Source organism: Hakea prostrata, chromosome 1 (assembly GCF_041222555.1).
Source record: "Hakea prostrata isolate BN-2017 chromosome 1, UWA_Hpros_2, whole genome shotgun sequence".
Lineage (NCBI taxonomy): Eukaryota > Viridiplantae > Streptophyta > Magnoliopsida > Proteales > Proteaceae > Hakea > Hakea prostrata.
The window spans coordinates 17,855,337-17,877,945 of record NC_142600.1 but is presented as its reverse complement, the minus strand read 5'-3'; the positions used below and the strand labels follow the sequence as shown (position 1 = coordinate 17,877,945).

The following is a 22,609-nucleotide window of genomic DNA, read 5'->3' as shown; positions in this document are numbered from 1 at the left end:
GAGTCATTTATCATGAGAAAGATTGAGATTAATGTGGGAAATAGGAAATTTTGAGAGATAGAAGTTTAAGAGATACTGAGACATCTTGACACTTGGGCAACTGAGCATGTGACCAAATGTTAACCAATGGGTAGTTGTTTGTAACTGTTAGTGCATTGAAAAGCCAAGGGTCATACTAGAAGGAAGTATCCATACCATTACCTACTTGTTGGATAACCATTTTTTTCAAATTAGGCAAGATGCTGCATAAGCTTTGCCAAGGCCAAGAGTCATTTTTGACCTTGACTCTAGGATTGAAAAGGCTTGATTGAGGAAAATATTTAGCCTTGAGGGTGGTGGCCCAAAGAGAATGGGTTCAGAGAGAAGTTTCCAACCTTGTTTCAGAAGCAGTCATTGTTTAATGTCTTCTATTTTTTTTATCTTCTAATTTTTTGAAACCTAGTCTGCCTAAAAGTTTTGGTCTGCAACATTTATCCCAAGAGGTTAGGGACAGTAGTTTTTCTTGCCGGGTTTCCCAACTCGAATCTATGGCAAAGAGAGCCAATCTATTTGCAGATTATTTTTGGAAAGCGAAAACACTGCATATGGTAGAGGGATAAATGGCTGTAAGATTGATTTGATAAAGACTTCTCTCCTAGAAAAAGACAGTGTAAATGCTTTCCAGGATGCAAATCTACTACTGATCTTGTTGAGAAGAAATTTGAGATTTTTTTATTTAAATCTTCAATGTAAAAAATTTGTCCCCAGGTACATCGCATCCTTGATCTTGTAGAGAAGAAATTTGAGATTTTTTTATTTAAATCTTCAATGTAAAAAATTTGTCCCCAGATACATCGCATCCTTTTTCATTTTTGAGATCTCTAGATCGATAGGATTTGGGTTTTCTGTTCATGATAGACATTTCTGCTCAAGAATAGAAGGATTTAATTATTCCAAAAAGATTACACAAAAAATAAGCACACCGTAAAAGGAGACTCCAAAGTCGTCACCTAACAATGTAAAAGGTAGCTCCACATTGATATACTGTAGATTCCTCACAATTTTACAAAAAGATTTTTTTTAAATTTTTATTTTTTATAATGGACAGAAACATTGCAGATTAGCAAATATATGACTTCGGTTATCGCCAGGGATTTGTAGAAACAAAATCCTTTTTTTTTTTTTTTTTCTTTCTTTCCTGGTAATCAAAATGTAGAGCAACACATAATCGAAAGACACAAGAGGTGTCGACCTACCTACATTCTCAAATTATGATCTTCACCAGCACTAACAGTCGGAAGTTCTCAAGCGCTTCAGTGTTTCGCATCAATGGATCAAACATTCGCAACAAAATGAATGAAAATAACTTTAGAATTGAAAGTTCAATTAGGTTTTCAGTTTCCCACAAGCCCAACCGCTCTTAAAATGGCCACAAGGAACTGGAATCTATTTTTAGAGTGCCTATGGATAGTCTTGGGATTGCACCTAAGAGGGGCGCTCTCAGTGAAAGCTGCACTACTCCCCTTCATGGGGTTATCTACTTCTCACCTCTCAGTAACGCCATCCTATTTATTTATTTTTATGAAAATCCTGGGCATCATACGGTTTTCACCCTCTACACCCTAAAAATGTCTTTGATTACAAAATTCAATAGATTTAAAAGCTACAGGATCATGAATCTAATTATGAAACTTTAGACCAATAATCATGTAGAATTATGAACCGTACATAAAAATTACATTATAAATCCATGAATTTCCTACAAACTGATCCAAAATATAAAAACCTTTACATATAATCGTGGTTTGAAGTTAGATCCATGTCTTTAGTACCGATAGCATCTTCCCAATTGGCAATTCGCTGAATGATGACCAAACTTTCATTTTTAAGAAAAAGTTCAAATGTGCATTTCCCCACAAAATTATTGCATCTTTCACTGAATCCATGTTATCAGCAACAATTGTAGATGAGAAAACAAGAAAGGTAACCTCCACAACACCCCCCCCCCCAAAAAAAAAAAAAAAAACCAACCCCCCAAAAAATAAAAAATAAAGGGGGGAACCCAAAAACTCCATACCCATGAAAAGAATAGAACCTTGTAGAATTCACACAGGAAACCTAACTTAAATTTCGGGTTCAAAGTTCTTATTCTCTCTTCACGATGTGCAAACTGCTGGCTAAGGAGAGACACCTTCACCGCACAAAATTTTTTTTTCTAAAGGAAAAAAAGAAACTCAGAGGATTCGAACAGGAAACCTACTTAAATCTCAGGTTCCGAGGCCTTATCCTCTTTAGGAGGTGCAAACTGCCGGCACAAGCGAGACCTTGTCCAAGGATCCATGGGTGCTCTTGGTGGTGGTGGTGGAGTTGCTGGCTTGGCCTGCCGAAGTTCATTCTCTCTATCAACAAACCTATAGCGAACCAATAAGAATAAGCACACGTCAATGTCACTGTCACCGTCACCGGAAAACACAAACTAATTACAACAGGTATCTTACAGGCAGTCTGGTTGGGCGAAAATCAACCATAAATAACGTAAAATAAAATATGAGGCTTGGCTAAAGATGTAATGATATCAGGGGCATAGATTTATCATAAATGTCCCCATGTATTTATTCTAAATGCTGACTGATCCAAGTAAAACCAATGTTGCAGTCAATTGTGGGTCGATTACCTGCACGCACAAGTGCTCAAGAAGGAAAGGCCATGTAATAAAATATATAACAAAAGATAGCCACAATGCCACCTTTGTTGCAAAATTACATTCTACATCAAAACTCAAATTACTGTAGCACTGCCAACAGTAAAATGTCTATTGTGTCCGCCACTCCTAATTCTAAGTTTCCAATAATACCCTCCTCCAGAACCTCTCCCTAGAAAATGACAACATTTACATAGAATCAGAAACATATGTCACATTCTTCTAACAAACCTCTTGAGATAAAACCAATAGCATCATGAAATATATTTCATATAGTATCGAAAAGTGAAGTGAATTTTCCACATTGGCACTCTGCACTTGTAAAATCCAAGTAATTTGGTGATTAAATGATTGATTTAATTACACACTTAAAGAATTTCAAATATTATAAAAACTTTCATTTTGGTTTCATCTTAATTTTAACGTACATAAAGGCCTACAGCAGTGGGTCTGCCTCATCAGCAATATGCAGACCCAGTTGCCAGAAGGTTCACCACTGGATTTGTGAAGCACCAACAGCCATAGGGTGGTGCTCAAAACCAGAAAGTAGTAGATCCATATCCATCCATCTTAATACATCTGTAATATTGGAACATGACTCCTCTAAACTCTAATGATGGATTAATCATTGACAAGGACGAAAGTCTAACCAGGCAATGATCATACCTCATGAACGTAACAATTTTTTCTTTTGGGTAGAAATGAAGCATAACAATTTAACTATACTAGACTATAACGGTTTCCAGGAACAAAAAAAGAGAGGGGGGGGGGGACAGGACAGAGGGAGGGGACGACGATTGTGGGGGCTGCAGGAATCAATAATGGAACAAGTCATAAGCTTACTCAATATAGGCCATAGGTGCAGCATCGCCAACTCGTATGCGAGTTCGAAGTAATCTTGTATATCCACCTGCTCTATCTCTGGTAAGACACAAATATGCAGCTAGGCCTTATACTGATGACATATAAACCAGAACGAAAGGAGAAAAGGGAAAGTTGAGGTGTAAAAGAAAAACCGTTACTTGTAGCGATAGGCTAACTCCGTAAATAGCTTGTGAATGACATCATCACCTCGTACAAAAGCAGCAGCATGCCTTGCAGCAGACAGAGAACCCTGTAATAAATCAAAGATGAGTTAAAAGACCCAGAAATAAGAATGAAGAGACCCTGGAATTTATGAATTGGTCTGGAATTCAATGGGTGCTATGCCCAATCCCACCAACAGATTTCTTAAGGTTACGCTTTTAACTGCCAGATTATGGAAGTAAAGAACCAAAAAAGAGTATCAATAACAAGTTAAATTCTTTTGAGTAAGTGTTTGGTTGGCATAAGATAACGAAAGACATTCTTGCAAGATATTACCATATAAATCTAGGTTTTGTCAAAAAACTCAAAGAGTGGGGAGAGAGTTTTAAAATCCCAAGAAAATTTCATAAACCAACAGCAAAAATAAACTTTTCTTGCCAAACATAGACCAGATAAAATACCATTCCCTTACAAACCCACTGGGTCTTCTTTTTTGTTTTCTTCCATTCTCTTGCCAAACAAACATAGCATAAGTTTAAAAACTTATCAGTGAGGCAGGAAACAATGCACCCAGCTCCATCACATCATTAGTACTAGTAGACTCAATCTAGTACAACATAGCTCATAGCAGCACCTTATGCTGTTGGGCTTTGGGACATGAAGACTTGGGTATTTCGCAGTTTGTGTTGCTACTATAACTATTTCTTAAATAATCTAACATTATGTTCGATGATCAATTAATGTATATTTTCCCTGCTTTTTTCTTTTTTCAGAACTTCACAATAGTGCTCAAAACAATATATGTTCATACGGCAATATCACATGAGGTGTACAATAGGCTCCACTGTTACTGCCAACCAGGAGTGCACAACCAAAATATCTCTTTTTTTCTTCTTTTCTTTGGGGGTGGGGGCAAATTTAAAGATTTATTAATGTGGCTTGAGAGTCCATATGCAACTGCAGGACAGGCCAGCCCAGCATGGTCTAAAGATGTGGCAAGCATGTTGGTCCAATGGAGCATAATTTGAGGCATCCCCAGCCCAGACAGGAGCATGAAGAAGATAAGAGACCAAGATAAAACCTGGACACTTGCTAAATATAATGCTTAATAAATTCAGAAAGTAGAAGATCGATAACAAATGGATGGGTAGAATTCAAAAAAGATCCATGGGTAAGAGTCAAAATTGGATCCTTCTCTACCACTACGTTTCAAAACAGGTCAAATTCTGATCCATCTATGTTTTTAAAAAAAAATGACAAAAGAAGAGCACCCCATGCACAAGGCTCAGCTGCTGCAGGGGAAATGTACAGAGACTTTCCTCCTGTTTCACAAGAGGTAGTTTCCTCATATCAGATCATTCCATATTCGGTCCAATGCTGATTTCAAAAATCTACAATTTGAAATTCAGAAGACATAGAAACTAGAAAGAAGGTGCATATCCCATCCAATTCTACATCATGCAATCTAAATGCTGCCAAAATGAGTTTTTAATACTGAGTTACACAGACCTCTTTCCCAAACTGAACCATGTGGTCAGCAAGTCGTCGGATTTCTTTTGCCTGAAATGAACACATCACAAGTAATAACAAATACAATGGTAGTGACAAATGAGCTAGAAACCCCAAAAGCCCCCAGCCTGGAACTGACCTTGGCAACTGTAGTTTCAATTCGCTCATGCTTTACCAACTGTGATACCATTGTTCTGACAAAAAAAGAAAGATGATAGACAATCAGAACCAAAATGCTATGCATAGCCATGAAAATTAATGAGATAATTAAGCAAACCTGAGCATCGACATACGGTGGCCGGTAGGACGGCCAAGCTTCCGAAACTTTGTCATGTCAATAATTGAGTAAGAATTCACCTCAACACAGATATTGCCTGCACATTTGGTAAGACAAATTAAAAGTAGAAAGATACATGATGGGAAAATTATTCAGCAAAGGATTAGTTCTAAAGTCCAAAAGCAGTTGCCACTTGCAAAGCTTTGCAGCAAGACTCCACCATGGCACCAAAGTGATTTTTTAGAAACAGATCTAGAAGTGCTTTGATTAGAGGTAACTGTTTGGTGCATATTTGAGTCATAAAGAGAAATGCATTAAAAAAATGATAAGGAAAAAAAAATCCAATCCTAAGGATCCTATTCGCCTGGAAAGATAATCCAATGGAATTGATGCCCCTGATGAGATACAAGGACAGTTGAAGGAAGTGAGAGATAGAATTTAGGTAGCAAAAGAGGAAGCTTGGTAAAAAGAGAAAGAGAAGGGGATGAAAGGACACATTTTAAGCGGGGCGGGGGGGGGGGAATAATGGCAACACTGTCAAAAAAAGGGAGAGATGGGATTTAGGGAAAAGATTGAAACAGAGGGAATGAATTAACACAGCAGTATATTCTTGTAAATTGAGGGAACATTACTTAAATACCTACATCTAATGTTTGAAAAAATTAAACATCCCAGAGTAGTGACATATATCTTACATCTATTAAAAGTTCCAAAGCCTAAGCTTCCAAAATATATCAACTAATACGACAATTCCAAAATCAATCACCATAACCATAAATAAAGAAGGTCCAAACTCCAAACACCATCTATCTAATCTAAGATGCCAAAAAGATCTTAAGGCTATAACATGTCCAAAGCCTGACAACATATTTGACAGCATACATGGAACATAAGGCAACCGACTTATACATTTGCAGAAACAATGCATATAATTACAAGTATGCAATATAAGACAAAATACTCAACAATTCCATAGAAAACAGATGAAATAAAGCACAACACATATGGAACAATATTCGTAAATTTACAAATATGCAACATCAGATAAAATGCTCAGCCATTGCATAGGAATTAGGAGTTTTTAAAAAAACAATTCAAAGATATTAGGAATAAATACTCAGCCACTCCATAGGAATCACCCAAGAGATGCAAACTACATGTAGAGGAATGTTTTATTTGGGCGATTAAGGGCAACTCACACAACCAACTCAACAAATGGAATTAAGAAGAATCAATCCATATGTGGTTTTAATCCGTGGGCTCTAGAAAGAAAACCTTCTTAGACCTCTAGAGCTAGGTGATAAGGAGTAGCGAGTCTTCAACCCAAATAAGATAAAGAAAAGAAAATATCCAAACCAGTCAAGGAGGCTAACATGGGGTAATATGGATGTGAGTCGTGCACAAGAGAGTTGGGAATCTCAATGATTCTCAGGATTGATGATCTAGATGAAAACTGCAGCTGATCTTCAAAGCTTGCAGCTTAAAGTACTGGACTCCGGTGTTGGTTAAAATATCAGTTGCCACTCACTTGTGGGCAACCTAAAAACACTTAAGAATGGCAACAAAGAAGAAAGCAGGCTAGGTTTGGTGTGGGAGACAGACAATGGTTTGGACAATCAGCAACAATACAAACTCTGGCAGGGTACACTCACAGATCAAATCAATAGTAAGCTGAGAAGAACAAAATAACAGTACAGCACAATAGTTTCACTACTAGGCTTGACTTTCATCACATTTATGGAAAAACTTCCAAGGTAATCAACAGCAGTAACTAATGCCCTGCAAATATGCTCCTTTGTGTTTTCCACCACCCTATACATGGATAAACCAATCAACTATTGGTAGGATTGGTTTTAGCCCCTAGTTGGTTTCTTTACTGGTCTATTACAATCAAATAACCCCTTTGCTATTGGTTTTCAAAACCAGCAAATAGACTATAACAAATAATGGAGTTAAACAGGAAAAAAGAATCACAATAATAAAACTCAAAAACAGATAAACATTAAAAGCAGGAATTCGGGATGATACCAAAGATTCCTGTAAATAATGTTATAGCCTGAACAAGCGCTTAGAAACAAGAATTCCCTCCTGAATAAAAAGAAAAATGGATCACCATCCAAACCCCAAACTGAATTGCTTACCAAGGAAGCCATTGCATCCTAATTCCTAATCACATTTGAGACTGCAACGTACCAAACAGGAGAACAAAAAATCACAACCGAAGTGACAAAACTCGGATTTTTATTACTGATAATGCATAGATATATGACTACGAGTTCAAGTTTCACCTGAAGATCTCTAGGAGGAAACCCTGAAATGTGCTTCTGTCCTTGAACGCTGGGATAGCTGTGGCACCTAGCAGGGAGTGTGGGCGGTGCGGTGGCAGGAAGGAGGGAAGAAGAAGCACAAGGAAGAAGAGGAGGAGGCTACTAATCTGCAATTTGTAGCGTCAAAGGTCGAGAGAGTTGAATTCCGCCTCCGCAAAGAAACCCTCAAAGAAACCCTCATTTTTTGGAATCTGGTTCGTTAACTGTCGACATGTATCGATCCGTGTCTAACCAGTATCATCGATAAACAATATATTTTTGATTTTTTTTGTAGGGCACCCACTTAAGTGGCCCTCTAATTCTTGACTGCCCACTTGAGTGGGGCTAAATTGCACGACACCCACCTGAATGAATACCTCAACGGATAAGCCCATGACCATTAAGTTTGGTGGTAAAATGACTCATATACCCCTATACCTGTAAAAACACTAAAATGCTCTCTCACTCACAAGTGACCCAACTCCTAGGTGGGTGAAGGGACTCCCTTCACCCATCTTCTTCCCATACCCCGCCGGCAACCACCCCTCCCCTGACAGGGAGCAACAAGCAACAGTAGTAGCTACTGCAGGCCTGTGTCCGGGTAAACAACCAAGGGAATGTGAGGTTTCACAACTCAAAACAATCTAGCAAGATGCCTAAAGAAATATTCTAGAAGTATTTCACTGGAATTTTGCTGCTAACTATTTCTGAAATCATAAATAACTAGGATAAATTAACAGTATGTAGCTTGATCACAGGCACATTAGTCCATGTCCCAAATACTAAACTCAACAAAATTGTATCACAAAATAAAATCCAAACAATGCACTGACAGAGATGTAACTGTTGAAATTCAAGCATCGAGTAGTTACAGGGATAATACGAAATTGTATCACAAAATTATGCTGGGGAAAAAAATCATAAAACCTGTATCACTTGTTTTCAAGCATTCAATACTAGCTAAAGATTTTTACCCAGCGAGAAAAGAAAAAAGAAAAGAAAGATATAGCTAAAGATAGCCTCAAAAGTCAAAACAAGCTCATTTCTACTCCCCTCAGGCTCCTAAATTTAATCCTTCTCTTTAACTGTTGTCGAACCTCCGCTTTCTTCTTCTGGCACAGACGATCAACTGCATTGTCGACATCTCCCTGACTAGGACAAAACCGCAAAGAACAAAAGTACTAAACTGGCCGGTATAAAGGCCATTCTCATCCAAATGACCAACATTAATCTGGACCGATGCATGGTAATTTGAAGTGATCAACCTGTTTGTGGCATAACATTTCCTGGGGAATGTATAAATCCATGTTTTGCCCCTCTTCATTCTGCCTGTCTTCAAGTACTTTGAGTTCTCAACACAGTAAACTGAGAAACCTTGTGATTGCAGTGGGAAGCCGCCGGAGAAGAAGAGCAACAAGTGTTTTTAGAAAAGTGATACTCCACTCTAATGATTTGCAGAGTATTTCACAACAGACTTCGAATCGTATTGCAATTCCTAAATACTTCCTGTTCTTGTGAAGCATGCTTTTATAGGGTTGCTTCCTACAACATTTATCACCTACCTAGACAGCAGAGAGAATAACACGAGAAAAAAGCAGCACTAAAACCAAGCCGAAAATCGCACAGAGGTAGAAAACAAGATATGATTCCATAGTTGTCTGGTGGGGGGGGGGGGGGGGAACATAAATCGAGAGTAGAGAAGAGCAGATGAGAAGAGAGCAGAGAAGAGCTGGGTCAAAATACCTCAATCGAGAAGCTTCCGTAACTGATTTTTTGATTTGCAGAGATGGTGTCGACTTTTCTTCTGATCTCCGGTAGCTTCGACCTGCGATCGATGGTGAACGGTGAGTATACCTTGTCCTTGCTCGTTCGATTTGAGGGTTTTCGTTGAGAGAGAGAGCAGAGAGGTTTTCTTGCGCGCGAACGAATGGTTTTAGGGCAACTGTGTTTGAAAGGTAAATTTACTTCGATACCCTCACTTAGCGCTTTGGCCCATGTGTGCCAGCATTTTTGCCCGGAGTGTGCTCGTGCTCAAAAAACTTAAATTGTGGAGCTTCTTGGGTACGACTTAAAATTGTGTCAAAACACCCGATTCTGTTCGTCTGAACAGTACACATTTTTTCAGCCCACTTTCCAAACAAGATTTTATCGATTTTGTGCTAAAAATAGTCTGACCACAAGAAACAGCTCCAAATCAGTGTAGCTAACAACGCCTAGCCGCACGGTTGGGTTCGATTCGACCCGGTCCGAATCGGTTTGAGTGTAAGATGTCATATGGCGAGCTGGTCTTATGGACGGTAGCCACGCACAGACGCACAGTAAGAACTACGAACCCCAAAACCATGCCTGCACGGCCAAGAGTGTAGAGGTTGAGTTCAAGCTTCAGCGTTGTACAAGGTTGGTACCGAAACTTTATGTAAGATCGAAGAACGAAGCATCGGCCAAGGGCGTAACTTGGGTATCTTTCCACTAATCTGTCAATGCGTTTCCTAATTGAATTTTCGTCTGAAATTTATTTCTGTTTTTTTTTGTCTTTCTAATTTTTTAATCTTGTATGCGAGTGTCTGTTCGTCCTTCTTGATTTTGGTATTCTTTTTCCTAAGCTACTCCTTTCTTCAATACCATCCCTTAACTTGGTTATCATATTTTTCTTCATTCCCTTCGCTTTGAAGCAGCTAGGGTTTTTTTTTCTTCCTTGCAGTAAAATCATCACTAGTTCATGTTCGATACATAGTTGGGCATTCATAACTAGAATTGGTTACATTTCATTCCCATTGTTTTAGCAGATATTTACATTTTAAAATTAGAGATAGAGATGTTAAGGGAAATTTAGAAGACTTCGGGCGAGGTTGTACAATTATTTCTTATTTCTCTTCAAGCTGTTCATTTTATTAGAAAAATGGAAACACCCTTTACAGGCAACAGCTAAAAGCTGTGGGGGTGCTACTTGGGCCTTTCACTGCATCGTATCTCGGGAGGCGGTGTTACCTTTGAACATCTTTGACTTTCTATGAAATAATTTGTAAATTTGCAGTATTGAAAATACTATTATGGTTAATGAATTTTTAGCTATATGCTTCTACGTTGATCTGATTATGTCTTATTGGATTACTCCAGCTTCCATGGTCTAATAGCACTATTTGTTTTTGTTGCTATGTCATCCCCCTTTTTTCTTTCTATGTATTTGTGTTATCTGGACTCTGATAGCTACACTTATACTTTTTAGTTTCGTTTTCATTTGTTAAAGTAGAGGTTTTCCTCTTCATGTACTTTTTGTGAACTTTTTACTGAATGCATGACCAACTGTCTATTGAGCCCCATCACTGCTGATTTTTACCATGCCACTGAAGCTGCAATCGGAGTCACTTATTTAGTGTAGGAACTAGGAAGGCATCTTTGGGTATGCCTAAAATGTGTTTCTCAGTCATGGTTTTAAGTAGCAATTGTCAAGATGTGCGAGTGTTTTAATGCACAATATGATTCCATTATGCTTCATTGGTCATCCTTATTCTTCTCATTAGGAGTATAGTTTGAACCTAGGGCTCATCCTACCTAAACTCCTCCTAATGCCTGGCATACCTTGATCTTGAGGGATTGAGACTATTGCAAAGTTATGAGATGATTTTTTTAATGTTTATTTTTGCTCTTCTTGCACTATATCGTAAAGAAATATTCGCATTATGTATGCTTCTAGTTTTTTCTTTTAAATAATGGAGTTTAATCTCCTGGTTGTCTTGTTAGGTTGCTTATCAATCTGTGCTGGTGAATAACTCAAAATGAGGCGATTGGGGCAGTATCCTGATTCTGGAGTTGATGCATATGTTTCTGCCCAGATGCGTCACATGTCTGCCCAGAGAATGCAACACAACTCTGCAATGAACCATTTTCCTGGACATCCAGATGCTTTGCCCTCTGAAGAAGAGCAGCGTTATATGGCTTCCAAAGCAGAAGGACAATGGCAGTGGGATAGGGATGGTCCAAAAGCATCAAATTCAATGTCATCTCATGTATACAGTGAAGGCAAGTCAGAAATTTTCATCCTGTTACTTCTACTGTCTATTTCTAATATCTTTATAGTTGAGGCTTCTCAACGAGCTGAAAAGAATCCTCAGGTTTGTGAAGTAGCAGTTTATCACCCTGGGCTTTCAAAAATGATGTTAGGGGCATGTCCAGTGCACATTGCTCCCATGCACATCTTGTGCAACATTTCTTGTTTGATAGAAAAGGATTGCATGATACTGAATCAGTCTTGCATGCAATAGAAAATCCCAAGTTTGTCTGTGAAGAGTTGATCTGATGGTATTAGTGTCTCTAGTTTATATCCTCTTTATAATGCTAATTGATAAGAGCCTGGTTTGTGGGTTCTACAAGATCTCATGCACTGGAACCAGTGTCCAGTAGTTCAGAATTCTTTCCAAGTGAAATACCTTAGTATATGAAATAGTGAAGTCCAAAAAATGCTTTCATTGTGGGAGAATAAGAAGCATTCGAATATTAATGCGTATGTTTCAATTAGTTAAAGTTATTTGCAGTAGCAAGTGAACGTGTGCTGCAGTAAGGTAGCAAATGAAAATTTCTTTCTGTATAATGCTTTGTCTCCCCCCTTTTCTAGATGAGCTTATTGGTGAAATTGAAAGATTAGCAAGACTGCAGGGTCAATGAAACAGACAAAGCCTCTATCGGCGTTGACTGCCTGTGGATGTTTACTCTACATTGTTAATGTAGTTAGTATATTTTAGATTTTCCATCCCCCTTTTTTTTTAACAATTAGCTGTTTAGTAGTGAAACTATCCTATATTCACGCAGAAAATATAGCCTAATAACATTGATACTTCCTAGATTTCTTGGACTTTTGGTTCTCACTTGGGCCATACATGTTGTTATGCAGGTCAGGGGGCTGATCCAGCTAGATCTTATTATCAGGGTCAGAGACCAGATTCTAAAGTTGCTATGGAGAAACAAGACAAAGATCCAAGAAATCAAAACCATGAGCAAGATATGGAAATTGGGTATGAGGACAACAGTTCAGTACAGACACTTGAAGGTCTTGAACAGAAATTCTTGGATGAGATTATGAAACTGACCAAGGAACAGAATGATGCTGAAGATGCAGAAAATGCTAGGCATAGGGAGGTGAGTTTGATATAGAATTATATCATATTGGTTTGTTCTCATCTTTTGTTCTAAGTTGGTGATGATGGGAATTCTGGCTGCATGAAATGTTAAATTAAGTGTCTTTGTGAGATATAATTTTGTTACTTGGAATGAAAAAGCATTAACCTGTGGTGACAGTGGGGTTGGTACATTGTCCTCTGCTTTTCACAGAAATATGTACACTGTTGCATAAAGTAAGTTTCTTCCTTCAATATGCAGCAGTGATTTTGTTTTTATGAGAGAAAAATGTCAGTGATGCAGATAGGGAAACCTACTGATGCTGGTTCACTATTCAGATAAACATAGACCCAATTGTGTCCAGAGGGATATGGACTGCAACCAGTATGGATGTTTGGATTATTAGGCTTTAGGAAGTTCTTTTTTATTCATAAAATATTTGATTTTTTTGTTTAATAATTATTAGATAAATAGTTTTAGCGTGTGTGTGTGTTTTGGTTAGTCTACCTTTAAGGAAGGGATTGTTAAATTAGTCTTTATTTGGGTTTTGTAGATATATGTGTAGTCAGTGATTCAAGCATTTGAATTGAGTGGTATTGCAGCATTGTGTTTCCAATATTCTGGAGTAAGGGTGTCAAGTGTTACAGTCTTGGTAGTAGATGGTTTTGGTGTTCATTAGTGCAATTGGTCAACAAATATATATATATATATATATATATATATATATATATATATATATATATTTTATTTTATTTATTTTCTTCTAATTTAATGTGTGTACCCCCAAACGGTATGTACAATATGGCTTCAATATATACCATGGTAAAAAATTCGAGGAAAACTCAAGTTTTGACTAGGTGAAAATGGGAAACTTAGGTGGAAGCTTGGGAAATTTCGAGGAAACCAAGGACTTTTCCGTACAAGTTTCGACATCAAGTTTCGATAGGTTTTAGAGAGTATTTTGGGGTGGGATCCTGTATTTAAGCTAATTAGAATATAAAGAATACATTTGTTGTATTTTGCTAAAAAAATCAATGTAGATATGTCATTCAATGTACATAACATCAATGTAGAGTTGTCCAAAAAGTACACTATAAATTTAACTACTTAAGCACATAACATTCAATATATAATTTCTAACTTCAAAATAATTGACAATAAAAGGAAAATACAACTTAGTGTTAAGAGGAGTGCCAAGAGTGGATTCATCCTGTGAGCTGAGTAGTACTATGCCTGTAACATCCTCTCCTCTAACCAACGAACATAGACATCCTATGACCTTTTATGCCTATGGTTGTCAAGTTAATCGACAACTGTAACTTTATGAGTCTGGTCATCAATATGCTTAAGATAACCAACCTGAGGGAATACGCAATTTGGATAGGGAAGTCCTAATGGACGGGGTATTTGGGGAAACATGAAATAAATAAAAAAATTGAAAATTTGGGAAAACTATAAAATTTACAAGAAAAAGTCACTAGTTTCCACAAAATTTCCCGCCGTGAAATTTCCCGGTTTCCACGAATTTCCTGGCTTCCGATTTCCCAATTTCCAACCATTTGGTCCAACTGGGTTGAACCAAGTTTCGACGAAATTTCGACAGTTTCGATCGAAACTAAGGACTTTTTCTGTCCTCATAAGTTTCGTTTCGCATTTTTCAAAATGGAAAATTTCGGTGGAAATTTCGCTAGTTTTGATGGAATTTTGTTCTATGATATATACTCAGTTTCAACCTAGAAACATTTTCCTTATTGTACCACATTCAATACTATTTTCAAATCCGTCCTATACTGTTTTTGAAATAGTTTGGTATGGTGTGGCTTTATGTTGGTGGTTTTGGTTTCAGTACCAACTTAACACCTTTGAGGGCTCTATGCATCTACACTCTTCTCCTCCACCCCTTTTTCTTCTCTCTACTGCAGCTCGGATGTCTTTCTAGCTTCCCCTCTCTTAATTGCCACCGACCAACTTGATGTTGCCAAAGGAACCATCTTCTTTGTGTCAAGCCCTCTCACTTCTCTCTTTCTTCTTCCGCTCTCCTACTTTCTCTCTCTCTCTCTCTTTTTTTTTTTTTTTTTTTGGGTTGGGGGGGGGGGGGTTGGAGGGAGAGGAGAACCACGTTTCAACTCCAGTTACAACACCTTCCCTTAGTTTCCACCCTCCTAGCAAAACTTCACCCACCTTCACTTCCCCTTCTCTCTTATTGTAACAACAAAATTATTAAAAGGGGAATAAAGAGAAGGGAAAAAAAGCAATGAAACTGTTGAGAAAGCTGATTGTGGTAAAATGACTTTATTTTATCAGTGTGATCTCATGTCCTCTATTTATAATAAAGTGGAAAGAACACTATTACATAAAAATACCCTTACTTGGGTAACAAGAAATATAAATTTATATGAACACAAACTCTAATAGAGTTAAACTCCTAGTAGAACTCAACCAACAAAAACCCTACAGTTTGTTAAACCCCAGCCACGTCTCTCTGGATTCCCCTTAGCAAAACGCCTTCTGCTCGAGACAAGAAAAAGGGGTGATAGATAGTCTAAAACAAATCCTCCCCCACGAAACCTCCCCCCCCCCCAAAAAAAAAAAAAAAGAAGGAAAAAATACCAAAAAGAAACGAAAAAAAAAAGAGAGAAGAGGGAGGGATGCTGCAATTGGTCTGCTTCAAGAGCCTTTACAACCTTAAAACTCCCCATGTTGGTGTCGTCGACCACAATCATGATCAGAGTTCCACACCATCATCCTCCTTTATTAAACTAGTTGCAGCAACTTTCACTGGATTCCTCTCTAGGTCGATGTAGGACTATGTGAAATGTAGTTGTCCTAGAGAAAAACATAATCTATCATCATCATCATCCTTTTGGTTCAAGTAAGATAAACCAAAATCCAATATGGTAAAACCCCCCACCAACCCACCCTGTCGCACCCCATGATCTCTGTTTTGTTCCCTTTCCTTTACACCACCCCCCCCCCCAAAAAAAAAAAAAATAAATAAAAATTTGTGCCTCTTGCTCATCTTCACTCTTTTATTTGTACCCACTTTTGCCCTGCCTTCATCTATTGGGTTTTTTAGGTCCTTAAATTCCCAAAAATTACCCCTCCCTTTTGCTTTATCTTTTGATGCAGATCCAGTGCTTAAGTGGCCTATTTTCCTTTAAAAGCAATTGCAATAATTGGGTTCATTGATATTCCTGATGTAGTAGATGCTATCACGTATGGAATCATACTAAATTCAATGGAATTGTTTGATCTTAAAGGATCATCGTAGGGTTGCTAGAACTGCAATTGAATACCATTATATAATTAATAAGAGTGCAAGCAAGACTTACGAGAGAATGCTGATCTTGGGCACTGGTATTATTATTGGTTACGAGGGCACAACCAAACAATAAAGGGGGCAATAATGGATTGATCACCCCATTTATTACTGTTTATATAGGGTGGATAAGTGAACGAATCAACTACTTCGGTTGAAGAAGTTTGTTTGTGCAGGTTGGATTTACGACAATAAAATAAAGTGAAAAAATTGGAAGTTGGCGCCTGCATAACTGGTGGCTTGCTTACCAAGCCATCCTGGCAAGCTCTTGTGGTTTGAATAGCACTACATCTATAAGACCACTCAACCGATCTCTTCTGTCCAGTGGGACCAGCCAGGGACCTTGTATGCTGCCTAACCGGTTAAGATAATCAGCTTTCCTTCCATAACACCAGAATGGAAAGGTAGTTGAGCCTTTGTTTGATAGGTTGATGTGGTCATGAGCCTAAAAGTCTAGCAGTAGGCTAAGTACACAATTTGTTAAATTAATGTAAATTCTGCCCAACTTAAGTTATGAAGGCAGAATAGTCTTTGTTGTGTTTTTCTTTCAGTTTTATGTGTCCTAGTCTAAGTCAATTAGTTTCTACTTGGAGTTTGTCTCTAAGTTCAAGTTAGAGACTATTGTCCAGCTCGGGGTCCAAATCACAGATAAAGACTCCCATATATTATTTATAAATAAGTGCCTCCATTCAATGGGAAGGTGCCCAACTTCAATATGATTAATAAAACTTATTAGTTTGAGCATTTTCTTGTGTGCTGCTGTTTAGTTGTGTTTGTTCAATTTGGAAGGTCCATGATTGAAAAACAAATAAGGTCTCTGGTGAAGTCAAGCCTAGATTCTTTCTATAGATAAATTTCTGTGGCAGCTTTTTTCAGATGTTTTCTAGGATCAGAAGGAACCGCTATAATGACCACCACGTGCATTTCATTCTCTTCGATCTTATCTTTGATTGCTTTTTATGAAGTCACACCGGGAGCTAGTGCTTGCTATCTAAGAATTGCTCCATGGGCTACAAAGTTCATCTCCATTCGGTCGAAAGCTTCACAAGGCTCCCCCAACTTATCCCATTTCCCTTCTCCAATTACCTAATTTTTTTTGAATCTTCAGACTTCCCAAGATGCTGAATGTTCAAGGTCAGATCTATGCCAATCTAACCGTTAGATCTGTTCCACACTTTAGGTACATCACCCCCCTATCCTTAGTGACTTCGGACTCTAGTTTTATCCCATTCTGAACATCTGATAGTGGGATGTAAGTTTTATCGTATTCTAAACATCTGATAGCAGGATGTAAATATTTTTTTGAATTTTCGTACTCCTAAAGCCCCCAAAACAAGCTCCTAATATGTACTTATTTAACCATCAAAACCCATCCAAACTTGTAGGATGATATCCCTCTATTATTCCCTACACTCTCCAAGTCACAACCCATTCTTACACCTTTATACCCCAATTTCCTATCTCAAGAGATTTCTCCCATATCTCCCATAGGATGAGCTAAGTATCCTTGATACCCTAAATATCATTTAAGAGTGTATGACTTTTAACCACAAGAGTCCTAACTTGATCCTTTTCCCAATTACCAAACTTGTCCGCCCCATTTTAGTTAGTTGTCTTAAAGATCTTGAAAGAATTGGCACTCATTCAATTGAGGCTACATCACCCCAAACCCAATTAAACTTGGAGGGATCATATTTCTTTGGTGTTACCTACATTCTCTCCAATTCGCTTTATTCCTGTAACTTTTCGTCTCATATATCATGAACCTACCCCATGGCACCACTCTAATTTTTTCCAAAACTAACACCCCATCACCCATGATGCTACTCCATTCCAACCAATCCAATTAGGGAATTCAATTGTCACTAATCAAATCCATCCTTACTAGCAAATCATCCCATCACACAGCTCATATCACAAGTGACCCCATGTCTCATAACTAAAATTTCTAGAAACCATTTCTTGGTCCATCTCTTAAAAGATCTTGGAAGAAGTGGCCCTTGTTAAATTAGGACTGCATCATTACAGGTCATTTACTTGAGATTATCCTCTTGGTTGTCTTTTGAGGTCTCATCATTCTTGTTCTTTTGAGATCCTTTTATCCTCTTGTGGATCTGATTGCTCTCTCTCTCTCTTGTGTTCTTTTAAGGGGGGGTTTTCTATCTGATAATGATACTGCCTGGGATTAGACCTATTCCGGTTATAGTTTTAGATTACAAATTCATAGCAATTTTTTAGACACTTGGCTGGAAATAAAATGCTGTACAATCTATATGGCAGCTGGTCAAATGCAAGGAGGGCATGTGGATTTTGATAATAACTGGTAAATAGTGGTTGATAAAGTTAGTTAGATATTGTGCTATAGGGAGTTTGTGAACGTGTTCATAATAGCATACTAACGGTTATTGGGTAATATTTATCTACTTATTTTTAATTTTTCTTGAGTAGGGGTGGTTCGGGCAGTTGGGTTAAGATTTTAGCCTATCTGTATCTCTTGTTAAGGTGGGCTGATAATGTTCACTAGTGTTGTTGAACCTGAAGAACTTGCTGCTAGCTCTCCAAGTTGATTGGATTTGAGTGTTTCATGGTATAAAGGGCTCTTCACCCGCATTATGGGCCAAATTTCTAGAGAAAATGGGATATTATTTGTCTTTGAGTATTTCTCCAGGGTTTTATAAAAGTAGTAAGATGCCAGTAACTTCCGTCATTGCATAGTTGAGGTTATCATATTCTTGTAATTTTTCAATATTTTGAAGTTTGAGCCATTAATTGACCTGCATAGTATAACCCACGTTATATACTCATTTAAGCTAGGAATCTTATCAGTGAGATGGGAATAGGATATACAACATGGTTACACTCATGTCCACCATTTCTTGCCACATGCAAGTGGTGACCTCTACAAAGTTCACTTGCATTGGTGGACGACTTGGAGAAAGGAGAATTTTCTGATATAGCAGAATGAGATGAGAGAGGTCCCATTGGGAAACTGCATTCTGGACGACAAAAAGCTGTTACTTTAGTATCTAATAGCACATGATCTACTGAGTGGGTTTCTGGAACCATGTATTCTAACTCCTGCATATCATGGTGTTTGATTTTGTTGACTTAGGGAATGACTCAATTGTTGTGTTGAACAACCAGGCCCTGTAACTGTACTCTTGGGAGTAGAATCTAATTGATATTATTTTTGTGATACTGTGGAAATAGAATAATGGCAAATTAGGGTATACCTTGAATACTAATTGATGGAATGTGTGCTATTATTTCAAGTAAGAAGTACCATTTCTTTTTCGTCCTGACATTAAATCGCGGTTATATTCTGTGATGTCTGTTCTGCCAGAAAATAACTGAGATCAATGCTCAGTACCAGGAAAAGTTGACTGCACTTCGAGCACGTCATAGCACTCGCAGGGACGAATTCCTTCACAGGGAAGTACAGGCACGACAGCGTCAGTATCAACAAGCAGAGATGGACCTCTACAATAGTATGGGCCAGAGTGACCCACAAAACTATGGTGTTCCTGCAGCAGTTGTCGCTGGTGAAGCACATCGAGCATATGCCTCTGGTCAGTTTGATTCGTACAGAGAAAGAGCTCAATTTCTTGGAGCTGGCAGAAGCCAGGGAATGGAGTCAAGGGGTCCCCCATATTCTGGAGGACGTGTTTACAATATTGGCTCTCGCTATTACTGAATTGTCGCATTCCCACCCCACCTCTCTGTTTCTTAGTTATAGTCCTGATACCAGTATTGCTTTGGTAGGGAATATGGGGTTTCCTTCTGTCATTCCCCCATCGTTGTTGATTAATCTGCAATATATTGTTTTACAAAGATGCAACAAATTGCCTCTCAGGAGTCAGTTTCTAATTTTAACCTCCTCTCGCATCTTAACTGTTAAATTAGTTTTGTATATTGTGTTGGAGTTATTGTTGGACAAAAAGCTTTGATTGTTGCGAAACTATCACTTTGCTTGATATGCTTGCTTAGTTATTTCTGCATCCAAAGTGTGATAAAGTAACCTGTGATAAAGTAACCATGTTCATCAAAGAGAATGGGAAATTAACCAAGAACGCATCGCATACCAAATGCAATTTGTCGGCGAATTTAAGCTGGGAGTTTAGTTTTGAGGACAGACCAACTAATCTGAATTGCTCTTTCCACAATCCTATACAGCAACAATTTCTTCCTGTTGGTTGCCCATTGTCCTTTTCTAATCGAGAGAACGATTCTATTCCGGAATGTAGGTTACGACGGCACGACATGACTGATTCATTCTCATGAATGGTGGAGAATTCAATTGACATGGATGTTACTTATTGTAATGGTTGGTGGAAACACTCTTATAAAGCGTTGAGTTTCAGTAAATATTATTGTTGTTTATACAACAAAATTGCAGGGAGAGCCAAGATTTACCATTTGAGGAGACTAGCACTAATGTTTTTTTACCATATATATTATGTGGACCATAGAAGAAATGACCTTTGCGGATTTGAAGCGTGGAAGATGGTGAGACCAACTATTTGAGAAAGAGTACTTTTAGAAAGGGAGGAGATGATCCAAATAAGATCATTTGACATTACTTGTGCCATTGAGAATATGCAGAGTTAGGAATGGCGGGTGATGTGGTGGAGGGATTGGGTATGGTTTGAGGAGAAACTGGATTAGTTTGAGATAATTGCTTTGATCAAGCTTTACAAGTAAGAGAAAAACAACATTGGTAGGTGAAATCAGAGGAGAAGCCATGGGAGTGGTGAAAACTAATACCAATTCAAAATTTTGAATTTGAATTACAACTTGTTTACAATCAAATTCTACAACTTGTTGATACTTTAACTATAGCTCAAATTCTTCTTAATGAGTTGGAAATAAGATCAATTAGGGATAAAAAATCATGAAAGAAAAAGGTAAGAAAGAAATTGTGGTAGAAATTATAAGAAAAAACATAGATTTGAAGTCTATTAATTAAATATGGGAAAACAGAAGAAGAAAAAAAATTCAATGATTATGATTAGATCTAATAATATTAATGGCTGAAATTCTAAAATCCAACTAATAAAACTTAAAATTTAAATTGCTATTAGTAAGAATCAAAATCAAAAGTTTCGAGATTCAAAAATAAAATTAAATGATTACGATAAGATTTGATAAAATTGAAGGCTAATATTCTAAAGGAGATTTAAATTTCTATTAACCGGAAGTGAAATTTTAGGAGAAAGCTTAGAGATTAAAAAAATAATCAATGATTATGATTAGATCTAATAAAATTAATGGCTAAATTCTAACGAGATTTAAATTAATTGCTATTAGTAGAATCGAAAATAAGATTATTTTGTTTACACAAAATCCTTTCACCGGGCTTGCTTTTTGTTCTTTTACTTGTACCATTAGTTGCTATGCTGGTGCGGGATTTAGGCTTTGGACAGAAACTCTGCAACCCAAGGAGAGCAAAGCAAGATTTGGTTGTCTTCGAAAAGTAAAATCACACAAAATTTCGTCAACTTTGCTTGGAAAATATTGAATGAGGCTAGAAAGATGTACCTAAGGTTGGTTTGATTTTATAAGAGGTTGTTAGAATATTAATTAAATATTCCACATAAGATGAGCTTTATCGATTATGTTATACTTTGATTTAGTTTTTTATTGGTCTGATATAGGTAATATACGGTTACTAAAACTCTTACATGGACTGGCTAGTGTGGGCTAATAGGGACCGTTAGATCTTGATGGTCGATCTAACGGATTTGCCTATTTAAAGATGCTAGGTCCCTCCTCTAACTCTAATCATAATCACATCTGCTTAGTGAACAGAAAGGATATACCATCAAATGACTAGGGAGGAGTTTAGAAGAGAAGATCCAACATCAAATTGATCATAGAATCAACTTCCACCTCAAGTTCGTTCATAGTGGGAGACATTAAGAAGATATTTCACTGCACTTCATCTCAAAGAATCTTAGAAAGGTATGTTCATCATCATCTGGTGTCATTATCATACTAAGGTGTTTTTAGTCGATCTATGTGATCTTTGATAGAAATAATCTTACAGAGGTAACCCATTCACCTAAAAATGACTATTTCATGAAGACAGAGTTCAATAATTTCAAAACAATTTCAAGAGTATAGAAGTTCCACACGTTTAAGGTTAATAGTGAAAATATATATTTAGAGCAAACTAATTTGATACCTAAAATAGAGACCTTAATGCATGGACATCTTATTTTAAATTAAAAAAAAAAAAAAAAAAAAGACCATAGTTGAGTTTGTTTGTTGGAATAAAGGTGGGGTGGGAAAATTCTTGAAAAAAGCTTAGATTTCTTATTTTTCCCTTAAATCTCAAAATAGTAGATTGTTTGTTTGCTTGGGGTGAAAAAATGAGAGAC

The 22,609-nt window shown here is 37.4% G+C and overlaps 2 protein-coding genes and 1 pseudogene across 3 annotated transcripts; 1 reads left to right on the top strand and 2 right to left on the bottom strand.

Annotated features, from left to right (window-relative positions):
- Positions 1-1,887: 1,887 nt before the first annotated feature.
- Positions 1,888-9,798, bottom strand: LOC149028002 (uncharacterized). Its single transcript, XM_089167692.1, has 7 exons — positions 9,542-9,798; positions 5,493-5,589; positions 5,355-5,409; positions 5,216-5,266; positions 3,703-3,794; positions 3,524-3,601; positions 1,888-2,390 (listed from the first exon to the last, which is right to left on the bottom strand). Exons 2-7 carry the CDS (start codon positions 5,546-5,548, stop codon positions 2,240-2,242), a joined length of 483 nt encoding a protein of 160 aa, XP_089023818.1. The 5' UTR covers positions 5,549-5,589; positions 9,542-9,798; the 3' UTR covers positions 1,888-2,239.
- LOC149028001 (small ribosomal subunit protein eS21y pseudogene) lies at positions 6,044-10,142 on the bottom strand (annotated as a pseudogene).
- Positions 9,934-20,244, top strand: LOC149028000 (ubiquitin carboxyl-terminal hydrolase). Of its 2 annotated transcripts, none has more exons than XM_089167681.1 (4): positions 9,934-10,195; positions 11,540-11,818; positions 12,687-12,931; positions 19,573-20,244. In XM_089167681.1, exons 2-4 carry the CDS (start codon positions 11,575-11,577, stop codon positions 19,921-19,923), a joined length of 840 nt encoding a protein of 279 aa, XP_089023807.1. In that variant the 5' UTR covers positions 9,934-10,195; positions 11,540-11,574; the 3' UTR covers positions 19,924-20,244. The 2 variants fall into 2 exon arrangements, with proteins under 2 accessions (XP_089023807.1, XP_089023798.1); XM_089167672.1 differs by having other exon boundaries at positions 9,937-10,256; positions 19,573-20,242.
- The last annotated feature ends 2,365 nt before the right edge of the window (positions 20,245-22,609 follow it).

Coding starts and splice junctions, on each gene's coding strand:
- LOC149028000 (XM_089167681.1), top strand. CDS start 11,575: ATGAGGCGATTGGGGCAGTATCCTGATTCTGGAGTTGATGCATATGTT. Junction 11,819..12,686: donor ATCTCATGTATACAGTGAAG/GCAAGTCAGAAA, acceptor GTTGTTATGCAG/GTCAGGGGGCTGATCCAGCT. Junction 12,932..19,572: donor AAAATGCTAGGCATAGGGAG/GTGAGTTTGATA, acceptor CTGTTCTGCCAG/AAAATAACTGAGATCAATGC.
- LOC149028002 (XM_089167692.1), bottom strand. CDS start 5,548: ATGACAAAGTTTCGGAAGCTTGGCCGTCCTACCGGCCACCGTATGTCG. Junction 3,795..5,215: donor TGGTTCAGTTTGGGAAAGAG/GTCTGTGTAACT, acceptor GATTTATTACAG/GGTTCTCTGTCTGCTGCAAG. Junction 2,391..3,523: donor GCACCTATGGCCTATATTGA/GTAAGCTTATGA, acceptor GGTTCGCTATAG/GTTTGTTGATAGAGAGAATG.